The sequence below is a fragment of the Gobio gobio genome, assembly GCF_949357685.1.
Source record: "Gobio gobio genome assembly, chromosome: 3".
NCBI classification, from domain to species: Eukaryota; Metazoa; Chordata; class Actinopteri; order Cypriniformes; family Gobionidae; genus Gobio; species Gobio gobio.
The window spans coordinates 58059452-58074451 of NC_137099.1; the positions used below are offsets into that span (position 1 = coordinate 58059452).

At 38.1% G+C, this 15000-nt stretch overlaps 1 protein-coding gene across 1 annotated transcript in view; it reads left to right on the forward strand.

The window, feature by feature from the left end:
* Positions 1 to 15000, forward strand: part of LOC307123061 (B-cell receptor CD22-like) — a 52972-nt gene that overhangs the window by 16170 nt on the left and 21802 nt on the right. Inside the window, exon 5 of the mRNA XM_079811450.1 lies at positions 9301 to 9654. Within this exon, the coding sequence (XP_079667576.1) occupies positions 9301 to 9654 (354 nt within the window). The remainder of the gene's footprint in view (positions 1 to 9300; positions 9655 to 15000) is intronic.

Consider the following 15000-nt stretch of genomic DNA (forward strand, 5'->3'; position numbering starts at 1 on the left):
ATTTAGACAGTGCACTATATAGGGGATAGGGACCGATTCAGCTGTGCACTATATAGGGGATAGGGAATGATTCAGACAGTGCACTATATAGGGGATAGGGACCGATTCAGACAGTGCACTATATAGGGGATAGGGAACGATTCAGATGTGCTGACAGTGAATCAGTTAATGATGTTGTTGATGTTTATGTTGATGATGATGATGATGATGATGATGATGATGATGATGTTGATGATGTTGTTGATGTTTATGTTGATGATGATGATGAAGATGTTGATGATGATGTTGATGATGATGATGTTGATGTTGTTGATGTTGATGATGATGTTGTTGTTGTTGTTGTTGTTGTTGTTTTTCTGTCAGACCTGCAGGTGGAGACACATCAGAGTGTGAAAGAGGGAGATTCAGTCACTCTGACATGTAAGAGCAGCTGCTCTCTGTCTGAACACACAACATTCATCTGGTACAGAAACACACACACATTACCTGATCAAACACTGAATCAGCTTCAGCTGTGGTCAGTCAGACGTTCTGATGAAGGAAACTATCGATGTGCTGTAAGAGGAAATGAACATCTGATCTCTCCTGCTGTTCATCTTAATGTTGAATGTGAGTATAAACTGATTCATTAATATTAGAGAAATATTTCACAGATTATTCAGAATTTAGCTCAGGGTTGTTTGATAAATTCAGGCCCAATCATACAGACTGCATTACATTTTAGTTCATTAGACATGCTTTATTAATAATATACTAAATGAATGTAAAGTATGAATCTGTGTTTAGTGATCCTTTATATAATTCTTATTCTTGGGTTGACATAAATCTGAAAATGTAATATTGTTTTATTAATTTTGCACCAGTTCAGATGTAGATTTGAACCTTTTTCATCACTATTTTGATCTATACTTACAGTTAAACTTCAGTAATTTAACTAGTCAAAATGTTTTATTCGAGACAAACTTTGCAGTTGGCTTGAGAAAGCCGGACCAGAAAGTCTGAAAAAAAAAGTTTTAAAATCTTAAAGTTTGAAGATTTTCAGTTTAAAGTAGTTTGAAGTTTAAAGTTTGACATGTTTGAAGGCAATAGTCTAGATAGATAGACTAACACGGTTAACATGTTGCTAGCATGATGCTAACACGATTACCATGTTACTAGCACAATGCTAACACAATTAGCATGTTGTTAGCACAATGATAACACACTTAGCATTTTTTGCTAGTATGATGTTAACACTATTAGCATGTTACTAGCACAAAAATTATCATTATGTTAACATTAATACTAACAAGATTATCATGTTGCTAGCACAATGCTAACACAATTATCATTTTGATAACACAATGTTAATAATTAGCATGTTTGCTAGCCTGATGTTAACACGATTAACATTTTGTTAACATGATTAGCTAATACAATTAGCAGTTTGCTAGGATTATGGTTAGCATTTTGTTAGCATGATTAGATAACATGATTAGCATTTTGCTAGCATAATGCTATCATGATAAGCATTTTGCTAGCACGATGCTAACAAAATTATCAAGTTACTAGCACAATGCTAACACAATTATAATTTTGCTAGCACGATGTTAACACACTTATTATTTAGCTAGCATAATGCTAACACGATTAACATGTTTACTAGCGAGATGCTAACACAATCAACATTTTTGCTAGCACAACAAGATTAGCATGTTTGATAGCATTATGTTAACACGATTAGCATGTTGCTAGCATGATTTTAACACAATTAGCATGTTGTTAGCATGATTAGCTAACACGATTACCATGTTGTTAACATTATGTCAACACAATTAGCATGTTGCTAGCATTATGCTAGCACATTTTGACTTGTTTTTATCATGTTAAAACCCTAAGCTATTTGCTATTAGCATGTAGCTATTCACTGCTAGCATGTGTAGCTTGTTGAAAGTCCAGTTTGCTAGCATGAGGCAAAAGACCCAACCCCCAAGTCTCTATGATGTTCTGAGGCAGAGATATAGGTCTTGGTAAACGGTTGCTAGGGTACTCTGTTTGGTTGCTATGGAGTGGCTTGGCAGCTGCCAATGAAGATCCTCCAAAAGCTGCTTGTCAGTATGAATGATATAAACCAACCCCCATGCCTCTGTGACATTCAGATGTGAAGATATCCCTCTGTGGATTTGAGTTGCTAGGGTGCTTGACAGTGGTTGCTAGGGCGTGGCTAGGAAGTGTTGAAGTTGATTTGTGATTGGCTGTTGATGCCCAGAGTCACAAAAGCCCACCCTCGTGTTTCTAATACACTTCTATCCAAAAAATATTGCTTTGATCTCTTTCAATGGAAGTCTATGGGATCAGTTGCTAGGGCGTGGCTTGATAGGTTCACACTGATCCTGAGATGGTGATTGGTTGCCTGAGTAAATTGAGCCCACCCCCTTGTCTCTATGACACTGTGAGCCAGAGCTATGCAAGTTCCCATAGTAGAGAAACACATGCGTTTAAAAGTCAATGGGGAAATTTGGGCAGCTCCTGCGCCCCAGGGGTACAACTTATACCCCATTGTGAGGCATGTTCTGACAGAGGCTGCCCGCCTCTTCAAATGTGTTAACCCACGAGTTTACACGAAATCCTCGCTCTGAGCTATGAGGGGTCAAAGTTCGCTGCAATGTTAAGGCTATGGGGTTTTTCGGCGACTTTTTCGCCCCGATCAGTTAGAAAAGAAGTAGAGTCAGAACAGTCTGAAGGTCTGAGCCGAGTTTGGAGTTTGTGGAGTTAAAGCTCTAGGACAGGGGTGTCCTAACTTTTTTTAAAGGGGGCCAGATTCGATGTTGTGGACATACCCGGGGGCCGGTCCCTTTTCTATTATATATACTGTATTTATGAAATGTTTTGTTTCTTGGAAACATGACAGATTTGACAAAAGCTTGAACTGACAGTAGAGGAGCTTGAGATAGGACACAGATTATAAATATTTAACAATATCTGTAAAACTTTCATCAACCAAAGAGTTTGAATGGGTGAAATATTATTATTATTATTATTACTGAGTTAGAACTCTATTCTTATCTAAATTTATGAAGTGCTCTATTTAGATCACCACAGATAAAACCACACTGCAGAAAAGGCTTTTCTTACTTGGTATTTCTGTCCAAATCTCTAAAAATTCTTAAATCAAGATGCTTTTACTAAGGAAAATTACTTTTTTTTTTCTTGATTCCTGGGGGAAAAAATCAAAATGAATTGAGTTTTTGATTGAAACAAACTAAATTACCTGCCAAAGGATTAGAAAAATAATCTGTCACACCCGATTCCAAACAGAAATATCATTTTTCTTATATTTGTTTGTTTTAACCAAAAACTCACTTCAATTTCATTTTAGAAAATAAGAAAAAATATCTAAAGTCATTTAACTTATCTAGTAAATGCATCTTGATTTAAGAATGTTTAGATATATTTATACTAGAAACCAGACAAACATACTAAATGACAGCATTTTTTGCAGTGCACACAAGGCAAAAAGTTAAACAAAAAAAAATATTTCTATATCTAGAATGGCTTTATGGTATTTAGTCTATCAACATATAAATACAAATGCACAAAACTGCAAGTTTATGACAAAAATAGTCTGCAATTTGGCCTTTATTACTCATTTAGCCTAATACATGTCTACATTACAAATAAATAAAATGAGATATTAACTACATTTATGACAAATTACCACGGTTACAGGTGTTACCACAGTAAAGCCATGATAAATGTTGGTGAATTGTTGTTTGAAAAGTATTTGAACTGAATCGGCTGATTTGCATGTTAGTGTTGTTGATTAAGTCAGTGCTGTTTAACTGGATTTAAATTCAATCAAATCACAGAGAGATTCTCGTAAACACATTTGTTCAGAGTCAGAGCTCGCGAGTTGTGCAGAGCACAAGCAGCGCTGTTTCGTTCCGCTTTTGCCGCTGTTTCCCTGGCCTAAAATCTAGTGCTGCCACCTTGTGTTGACATCGTGAAACTGCACGATTTGTAAATTATCCGTGGCGGGCCACATATAATATATTTTAATAGACATGTTTGAAAGGGCCGGACTTTGGACACTCCTGCTCTAGGAGGAGATAGAGTTGTACATTTTAGGGTAAGAAAAAGAATAATAATAAGTTTAGTAGCAATATCAGTAAGTTGGATCTTCCAAGCCAATTCAATAATGATAATGGAAGGTCATGGCATAAATAAATCATTATATTCATATTTATTTCCTGCAGATCCTCCAAAGAGCGTGTCAGTGTCGGTCAGTCGGTCTGTAATAGTGGAGGGAGATTCAGTGACTCTGAGCTGCAGCAGTGACTCAAACCCTCCTGCTCTGAACTTCAGCTGGTTTAAGGAGAATCAAACCTCAGCTGTTGGATCTGGACAGAGTTTCAGCATCTCCAGCTTTAGCTCCAGTTCCAGTGGACGCTTCTACTGTGAGGCTCAGAATAAATACGGATCTCAGAGATCAGCGTCTGTTTCACTCACTGTTAACGGTATTTCCTATAAACACACACTCTTTCAGTTTCATCTGTCTCTCGTGTGAAATGATCTTCATGATGATCTTGTTTCAGGGGTTCAGAGAGCGGCTCTGCACACAGTTTCTGGGCTCGTGGTGGGATTGATCTTCATCGTCATCATCATCATCATCATCATTGTGTTCATAAAGTGTGTGAAGTTTTTCTGCTCACTAAACAAACATCAATCTCACATCTAAAGTAAACTTACTCTATTTCAAGCCTTTTCTTTGTAAATATAGTTTTCTCTCTGTTTTCAGGAGGAAGAAGAGGAGAGAAGGAGGAACTGCAGACGTGAATCAAAAGCAGGCGAGTCGGCAAACACACACCTCCATCTACAACTGCAATACAGTGTGATTGTGTGAACTATGAACACAATAGTGTGTATGAAGCAATATCAGTGTATAAATGTCTCTCTCTAGACGGCTGACGCGAGTGATGAGACATACACAGCTCTGGATCCAGCGTCCAGAACATCTGCCGACATTTACAGCACAATCCCAGTCAGTAAACGTCTCAAACACTTCCTCAGTCAGATTCAGCAGATCCACACATAAACAGGCTGTTTGTTGATCTGTCTCTCACAGGGTGTTCAGTCCAGAGCTCCTGACGACACCTACACGGCTCTTGAGCTTCAGTCCAGATCTTCTGAATATGAGACTCTAGCAGTGACTTCAGCAGATCCACATTAAACTCTCCTCACTGCATCACTGCTGACTGATGCTCCTCACCCTTATGAAAGGAAAATATATTTACCAATATATTACTTGAAATATATTATAATATATTGTTAATATATTGATGGTACATATATACAATATATGTAATATATTGCAGTATATTGCAAAATATACAAATGATTGCCGCTTTCAATATATTGCAATATATTGGAAAATATAAATATTAAATCCCATATATGGGAATATATCGCCTTATGTATTACATTATATTTTCCAATATACTGCAATATATTTTTGTTTCGTAAGGGCAGAAACTGACCATCCATCATCAGCAGCTCATCGACATCATTATCAGTCACATTCTGCTTTCTTCAACTCTGTATATTGCAATTGAGCTCATAAGAGTTTGCAGAATTGTTTTTTTGTGTGTATTAGTCTTGCATATCTATATTTTAGCCTCCATTTTATATTTTATGTTTGTGCTGCATATGAAAATGCATTTTAGGAGAAAACTTGTGCAATTCAAATGTTTAAAATAAGATTGCAGCGACATTTAGTCAATACTTTAGTGTTTGCTTCACATTAAAAATGAAATGTGTGTATGTTAATATCCCAGCTAAGCAGTATTTTGATGTTAATCTCAGTAATCTGGAACTGATTGTGTTAAAGTCTCTAGTTTCTGTCATGTCTGACGGCTCTGTTGACTGGATTTTCTTCTGCTGAATCTTTACTGGAGGAACATAATCATTTTTGTAGAGTTTAAAATACCAACATCTCAAATAAACATTTCTCTCGTAGCTGCTGTGTGTTTTCTCACTATAACTGATATATTTCATGTGTGTGTCCAGACTGCCATCTAGAGGATATCAGTCACACTTCACACAAAGAAGTGATGAATTAGATTAGTGAGACTGGACCAAATAGAAAAACACAGCGAACCAGAATAGTGAATTATATTAATAGTTCTTAATTTAATAAATTCTCATTTTGTTATTGTACATAGCAGTAAAAAATAACCAATCAAACAGGATTAAGACACTGCAGGGTCTGAACACCAATCAGATTAACGCCTGTCGCCGTTGCTCCGCCCACAGCGCGGGAAAATCCTCAAGACTTTCCAGAACAATTTGAGGCAAACAACAGAAAGAAACTGACAGAGACAAAACACTGGTTTGAGAAACAGAATTGAGGAAATCTTCCTTGTGTTCGGTCTTCATCAAACTCCAGCACAGTTTGTGTTTTACCTGGACTTATCTGTCATATTATTGCCATTGTTTGTGAGTATTAAGTTCCAGTGTCTGATCATCTTAGTTGTGTTTTATGCAAATCAGGGTAAAACTGAGCATCAAGTCACTAAGATTCATTTTCACCTCCAGTATTTTTAACTTTCAGAACAAAATGACCACATTTACAACTAACATTTTGCCATCATTTACTCGCCTCCAAAGCGGTACGGTGATGTTTCTGAAGTGTGTCATGATCCTATTTTGTATGAATATGTAACCATTACATGTGTTTTTGCTTATTGTGTAAGATTTGCTCTTAAATCTCATTGTTACGGATATCATCCAATGAACATAAAATAAACAGATAAAATAAACAGATTGTACCGTCCCTCAGTTGGTTTTGAGTCCAAATGAAATGTTTTTGTTTTTTCTTTGGCCTCAAAAGTGGACTTAGATGTTCTTGGTTCAAGTTCTGTTACGTTGAAGCTGCTAAAACAAGTCAGTGTGTTAGATTTGTGTTCACACTGTCTTTTGTGTATTTGTTGGTCAAAGGATAATCTGAGATGTAGGATTGGCGACACATTGACTGATAGATGAAGCAAAATAACCAGCTATTGTCCAAAAAGTGCCAGTGTTCAGCGAGTGTTCATTTCCCATCCCGACTGTAAAGCTCGATTCATTTTATATAAAGTATGTGCATTTTTTTTTATACATTATCTTTATAAATTCACATTATTTCCTCCTGTTCACACATTAGCTTCTCCTAACACTAGTGAACAATACAGGAAAACATTTTATTACTTATAAAATCAACATATCTAAGGCTGCGTTCACACTGCAGGCTGAAACGACCCAATTCCGATTTTTTTGCCCTTATGCGACCTGTATCTGATCTTTTCATGACAGTCTGAACGACACAGATCCGATCTTTTCAAATGCGACCCAGGCCACTTGGGTATGTGGTCCAAATCCGATACATATCCGATCTTTTGAAATACGTCTTCAGTCTGAACTGCCAGGTCACATGTATCCGACCCGCACGTCGTTGATACGCGACAAACGTCATCATTGTTCGTTGAAGTAGGTGGGAATGAGAAGATAAACAACTAGGGCGGACGATGCTGAGACCAGTCAGTGGAAGGGAAGCGAGATTTCGGAGTTAATTAATATTTGGGGGGACAGCTCTATTCAGGCCAAACTCGAGGGCTCTTATCGGAACCGGGCGGTTTTTGAAAACATTTCCAACGAAATGGCGAAACAAGTGACGTCGTTGACCGTTGAGTACTCTTCTGCGCATGCGGGTCACTTCTGGGTCATTTCACGTTCACACAGGAGATCACAAAAGGTCGCATTTAATTGGAAATGTGAACGGCCTTGCAAAAAAATCGATTTTTTTCAAAAAATCGGAATTGAGCATTAAGCCCTGCAGTGTGAACGCAGCCTAAGAATCAGACATAAAAGCAGCTGCTGTAATGGCTGTAAAGTGCACTTCATGTTTTTGACCACTAGATGACAGTAAAGTCAATGGAAGAGCAGAAAAGATTTGAGTAATGGATGTAATTCCTCCATTTTGAGAGGCTGCTCACTGCAGAGCCACGGGTGGAGCGAGACGTCCAGCTCCTCCCCTCTGGATGTGATGTGGGTGTAAAGGGTGGAGCTAGACGGTCCAACCACACCCTAACCGACCCATAACTCCATCCCTCCACCCATAGATCCACAGAGGAGCAGCTGGAGGTCATTTGGCTCTGCTGTGAGCACCACTGGGCCATTTTTGGGAGTTATTAAATAGATCTGTTAGTGATGTAGTGTTTTTAAGACCATTAAAACTATTCTTCCTGTATCTGTCGTCGGTCTGGTATCTGAGAGCTTGAGTTGTCTGTCAGAAACTGGCACTGACCCACTTACACACAATGTAGTTGCTGATGGTTAGGACTGTGTGTGTGTCGTCCACCGCTTCATGTGTTGAACACAGAGTTTGTGTGAGAAAGAGGAAGTGACACTAAGAGCTGTAGAGATGCTGCTCAGACGCTCCTGAGCCGGGATGAGCATCTTTACACTGTTCTTTCTCAAAGTAAACATCTTTCACATATTCTCTCACACAGATTTAACAATAGTGAACTCCACAGAGATTAAGCTTGACGTGTGTTTGACATCTGCAGACGTGAACTTTCTTCTCCAGTTGATCTTGTGTAGTTGAGATGGCGATCACTCATAACAGGAAGAGCAAGGCCGACATTTATAGCTGCTCTTTATAAAGTGTGAAAACGAGACGTCTGACGCTTAAACTGCGGATGTTTTTTTGGGCGTCGACACATCGACACTGCAGAGCGGTAAGACCATTTTAACTATTATTTATAATAATTCAGTTAAGCTACGAGTGATATTTGTAAAACTGTTGTCGGTGAATGTTGGTTTGATGAAGTGATTCGGACTCCAGAAGCTCAATCTCTGCTGTAGATGTAAATATTGTGTGAAGCTCTTTAGACACACGAGGCCTGACATGAGAAACTTCATCAGTTCACGTCAAGCCTTCAATGAGCCGTGGATTATTCTCAGATCATCGTGTGCTTCATCTGTCAAACAGAGTTTGTGATGTTGTGTGTCGATGATGCTCATAATGTCATAATTGTCCGTTTTCTGATTGCAGAAGTCACTATGGTGTCGTCTCTCATAAAGTCTCTTCCTCTGATCGTAGTGATCATGACTGCGGGTGAGATACAGATATTTGAACTAAAGATGATTGAGCTCTTCACACTTATAAACGGACATGAGTGTTTTGCTGTCAGATAACAGAGAAATGCTCAAAAGTGAACAGATATTTTGTAAATTGCTCTAAAACACATGAAAGCCTCTTCATTCCTCATGTCTGTGTTTCAGCGGTTGATGGTCAGCGGGTTTGGGGAGTGAATTACAGCTCTTCATATGTTTGTGCATTAAAGGGATCATCAGTGACAATATCCTGCACTGTAACATATCCTCAGAGTTATGAGCTCAAAGAAGTTTTCTGGACCAAACCTGTTGAAGGTGTTCTAGAACTACCTAATCTGTGTTCAGATCCAGAGAAAAGCGGAAGAGTTCAGTGTTTGAGTAAAGATAAAGATAAAGACACTTCCAGTCTCACTTTGACGGCTGTAACAGAAGCTGATAAACACGTCTACTACTGCAGAATTACTACACACAGTAAGGATGGAAAATGGACGGGGATTCCTGGAGCTCAGCTTGACGTCACAGGTAAAACTAGTCAACTCTCAGAAATAGACACAGAAACACACAAACACACACATCAAGCACTTTCTTATGTCACTGAATCTGCAGAATGACTTTCTTTATTTGTTGTAACACAAAAGGAGATATTTGCGTATGATGCAGGAGAAGCTTTGACGCCTCACGGTTCAGACTAATGGGTCTGGGCAACAAACTCAAGCTCCTCTTCTCTGATATCAAAATCCTCCCACATTTCTCTTTAAAAATGCTCGTTTTAGACTCTAATTCATGACCAGTGTTTTGTTTCTCTCTATCCTCTGAGCTTCTGTGTTGGTCATGTCATGTGTCGGGTCAAAGGTCACTCTTTCGCCATAGAATGATGCATATGCAGGCAGAATATAGTTATTTTAGTTAATACATTTTTAAATATGGATATTTTTCTCACGCAAGGCTTTGCTTCAGAAGGCCTTTAGTAACCCCTGGAGCCAGATGGAGTGCTTTTATAATGGATGTTGTTGTTGTTGTTGTTGCACAGTAAATTCCCCGGTGTTGAATTAACACTGCTCATATGGGAATCACCAGCAGGTGTTAAAGTAACACTGAAGCAGTGTTAGAGTTAATAAGATACTTAAGTGATTCATTGAGTGATGATTGTTTGATTATTGAAGACACCTGATGATAATGAGCAGAATCACAGAAGGAAAGAGAAACACAAGAACTACAACTGACTTCAGCCACAGCTTTAGGCCCTTTCCACACGAACATGGGTATTTTCAAAACCGCAGCTTTTTCTACACAGTTTGGCTGTTCGTCCACACGCAAACACAGTCTCCGGTTACAGAAACCACTCCGGTTTTGAAAACTCCAGCTAGGGTGATTTTTAGAAACTCCAGTTGCAGTGTTGTCGTGTAGATTGTGAAACCGGAGATTGGCTTGTGAAGTTGAAGTGTGCGCCGTTCTCTCCTTAGTCGAGTCTATGCAATGGCGGACGTAGCTTTTTAACTCTGCTAACAGCGCTTATCACATGTATACAGATCCATGCGCAGTCATTTCATGGTATTGCAGAACAGAGGCGCCAGAATGCAAGAATACAAAAGAGTAAGGCGCGTGTGTGAAGCTTCAGTCCAGTTGGGACCTGCCCCTGTGTGTATACAGTTACCTGTCACTGAGTCCAGTAAAGGAACTTGTAGAAGGGTTTCACTGAGCCCATGGCATCCCTCAGTGCATCAGTGCCGTGGATGGGACCCATGTGGAAATCAGGCAGCCAATCATAGCGTGGTTTTGCGTTTTCATGTGGACAGAGATTTTTATTTTAAACCATGCTTTTGTGGACGCGATTGAGGAGGAAAAACTCTGGTTATGAAAATACCCGTGTACGTGTGGACCAGGCCTTCGATGAAATCAACTGAAAAGACATTTAGGCCCCGTCCACACGAAGCCAGAGCTTTCCCTATCTGATCTTTTTTCCCCTCGTCTCAAGAAATATATGCATACACACGAGAGCAATGAAACCGACTCAAAACGATGTAGTACACATGCCAGGCCAGTGTGTGGCGCTGTAATTCTGCCACAGAGATGCACTAAAAACAGAGAAGAAGAGTTGTGGCTAGAAGGGGTACAGCAATGGTAGGAAGTGAGGCAAAATCTCACAATAAAATAACAATAAATAAATGTGCTACTTACCAGATGTGTTTTATTAACGCCTACACCCTAAACAAGGGGTGTCCAACCCTGGTCCTGGAGAGCTACCACCCTGCAGATTTTAGCTCCAACCTCAATCAAACACACCTGGACATGCTAAATAATTACAGACAGGTGTGCTGGAGCAGGGTTGGAACTGAAATCTGCAGGACGGTAGCTCTCCAGGAGCAGGTCGGACACCCCTGCCCTAAACCTACCCTTACAATAATGCAAATACAGTCATTAAATGAAGCAGTATTGATGTGCGCATGCCCAGTGCTGTAGCTGTAGCCCTTCTAGTCTTTCCCGTGCGGGACGTGGTGTGATGACATCACCATTTCACAAAATATACAGATTTAGATTTTTAAATGCAATCAGAAACGAAGAAAACCTTCAGACACACACACACACACACACACACACACACACACACACACACACACACACACACACACACAAGCACACACATAAAGAGTCAGCATCTGAATCTCAATAGACCTTATTCAGAGCAGCGTCGTGACAGATGTGAAACGGAAAGACTTCTCTTGTTTTCAATGGCATCCGCTGTAAAAAGCTCCTTTGATCACTTATAATTTTCCACAGCTCATGTTGTCTGGAGTGTTTTGTCTACTGAACCTTCTTGGAAAGATATTTTTCATCAGCATAACAATTCAAAAACACATAACAGAAGAGCCCACTGAAGAGATGTAGGTCTATCCCTCACAGCCTCACTTTCATTCCCGTTAAAAATCAAAGATGGCGCTGCTGTGAATAAAGTCTATAACGGTGACATGCTTCATGCAGCAATGCATGCTGGGAGCCACCATAGTATAATGCTCATGACTCCCAGCATGCATTGCAGCATTAAGCATGTCACCATTGCAGTGTTAATTTCGTCAGACGAGACGAGACTAAATATGTTCGTCAACAACCTTTTTTTCCATGACGAAGACGAGACGATGACGAGACTGCACTAATGTCCAAAAACGCTGACTAAGACTAAATTAACATGCATTATTGTTGATGTAAAAGGACGAGACTAAAATGTTTTGCATAAAATAAAAACTAAGATAAAATCTCTCTTCATTTTCGTCTACAATTGTCTCTACTTTTTCATCATGAGATGAATATTCAGCTGTTCAAAATATTCCGAAAGAGTTCCCGCTGTTGCTCGAGTACAGGGGCACGTTCAACGCTCAAACCGGTGCGCAACGTTTTGCTACGGTTTCCGGTTGAACGTCATGTTTCCTGGAAACGGTGCGCACCGGTGTGCAACGGGTTTGAGATGCGTTTTTCCTCGTTTGGTGGGTGTGTCAAATATGTCAGTCCAATCAGAAGCAACATGTATATAAACCACGCGGTATTAAAGAGACAGCTCACACAATGGAAGTAAAGTTGTTTAATGTGTCCGCTGGTATTAGAAGACATGATTGTCGTAAGAGTTTTATAGTAGGCTAATATATATATATATATATATATATATATATATATATATAGGCCTATATATATATATATATATATATATATATATATATATATATATATATATATATATATATATATATATATATATATAAAAATCAACATTATGATGTATTTATATCCTTAGCTTTCCATATTCCATATTCCATACCAAATTATACCGACAAAACGTTGCAAAACGTTTTTTAAACGGTAACGGTGCTGCGTTGAACACCCTGTTCTGTTGACGCAAGAGTTGTAACTATGGCAGCCGAGAAGGCCATTCTTTGTGTTCTTTTTGTGGAATTTTCGGAGCCTGATAAAATCGATATAAATACGTGTTAAAATACTGCAAAATACATGCAATCACTGCCCTTGCCGTCCAGAATAAATGACAACACCCCAATCACATTTATTTAACTTTTTAATCTCCTGGTAATCAATTCTAATTTAAATCATTTTATTTCTAGTTCTTACTTTTTTAATAGCTTATTTTCTTTCTCACTTTATATCAAGCAATTACCATATATGAAATTTGGTATATAAATAAACTTGCCTTGCAATGAAGCTAAATATATAAATAAATACATCATCATGTTGATTATATATATATATATATATATATATATATATATATATATATATATATATATATATATATATATATATATATATATATATATATATATATATATATATATATATATATATATATATATATATAAACTCTTACGACAATCATGTCTTCTAATATCTTCAATTGTTTTGTATACTGAGCTGCAGCGGACACATTTGTAAACATCTTCACTTGGACCCATTGTGTGAGCTGTCTCTTTAATACCGCGTGGTTTATATACATGTTGCTGCTGATTGGACTGACATATTTGACACACCCACCAAACGAGAAAAAACGCATCTCAAACCCGTTGCACACCGTTACACACCGTTTCCAGGAAACATGACGTTCAACCGGAAACCGTTGCAAAACGTTGCGCACCGGTTTGAGCGTTGAACGTGCCCCTGGTCTCTCTCATACTCCTCCTGTCATCTCGCGGCAGTCGCGCATGGTCACGTGGTTCCCGGAGCGCTCAACACTTCTAGCGCTGTGTCAGTATATTTGAATGGCTTAAGCCGCGCAAGTTACACAACAGCTTCACTTTACAGGTGTTTGCAGCAATTTTTGTCAAACCCGTACAGCATAGTGTGCGTCAGCCACATTTACAGTATCATTGTATTATGGAGAGTGGTAGAGATCAACATTGTTAACATTAATATTTTTTTCTTGTATTTAGCCCTCAGGTATTCCTTACTAATTAAGTCACACTTATACTCATTGGTGGTCAAATGTGACCATACACCTTAACTATTTTAAAAATAAATAGCCTATATTTTAATTCAATAATATTTATTGAATATTTTGAGGAGATCTTTTGGTACTAAATACTATTTGTGCAATACTTATGGTCCATTAATGAACACTTAAATATTTTTCTTCTAATATTTTTATTATTTATATCACAATTAGTGTATTAATTAAGGTTAAAATAGAGAATTCCACTGCAAAGAGGCAAATTAGAGCCATTTTGTGGCTGGAAAAATAAAACATTTAACTTGTAATGCCATTACTGGTGCCTGTATGGCTCTTTAATACATACACATGTAGTCTAGTTGCTCAAAGTATTGCAGATCATAACTGCTGACTTATTTGTGAAATTTTGAAATGTTAATAATAGTGAATAGTAAAGAATGCAAGCAAATGTAATATAACCCCAAAAAAGTGTAAAAAACTTATTTTTCCTTATATGTACAGTAGCTATATACATATGAATTCATACTGAATCAAGATCGAAATCAATATTTGTGCCCATCGTGTCATAAGCTAATGCTGATTTTAGGCATCTACGCTGTAAACCAACCAGTTAGCTGTGGTGTTGTGGCACAAACATTATGCAGGTTATAAGTACTTTATGTAACTTATTTTGCCACACAATATATTGAGTTTTCCTTTGACTAAAGCTAGACTAAAATGACTAGACTTTTGGTCGACTAAAACTTGACTAAGATACCTTGAGTTGTCTTTTGACTAAAACTAGACTAAAATGATGAGACTTTTAGTCGACTAAAACTTGACTAACAAAAAAAGATTTGTGAATGACTAAATATGACTAAAACTAACAAGGACATTTGGCAGAAGACTAAGACTAAGACTAAATTAAAAATAGGTAACAAAAT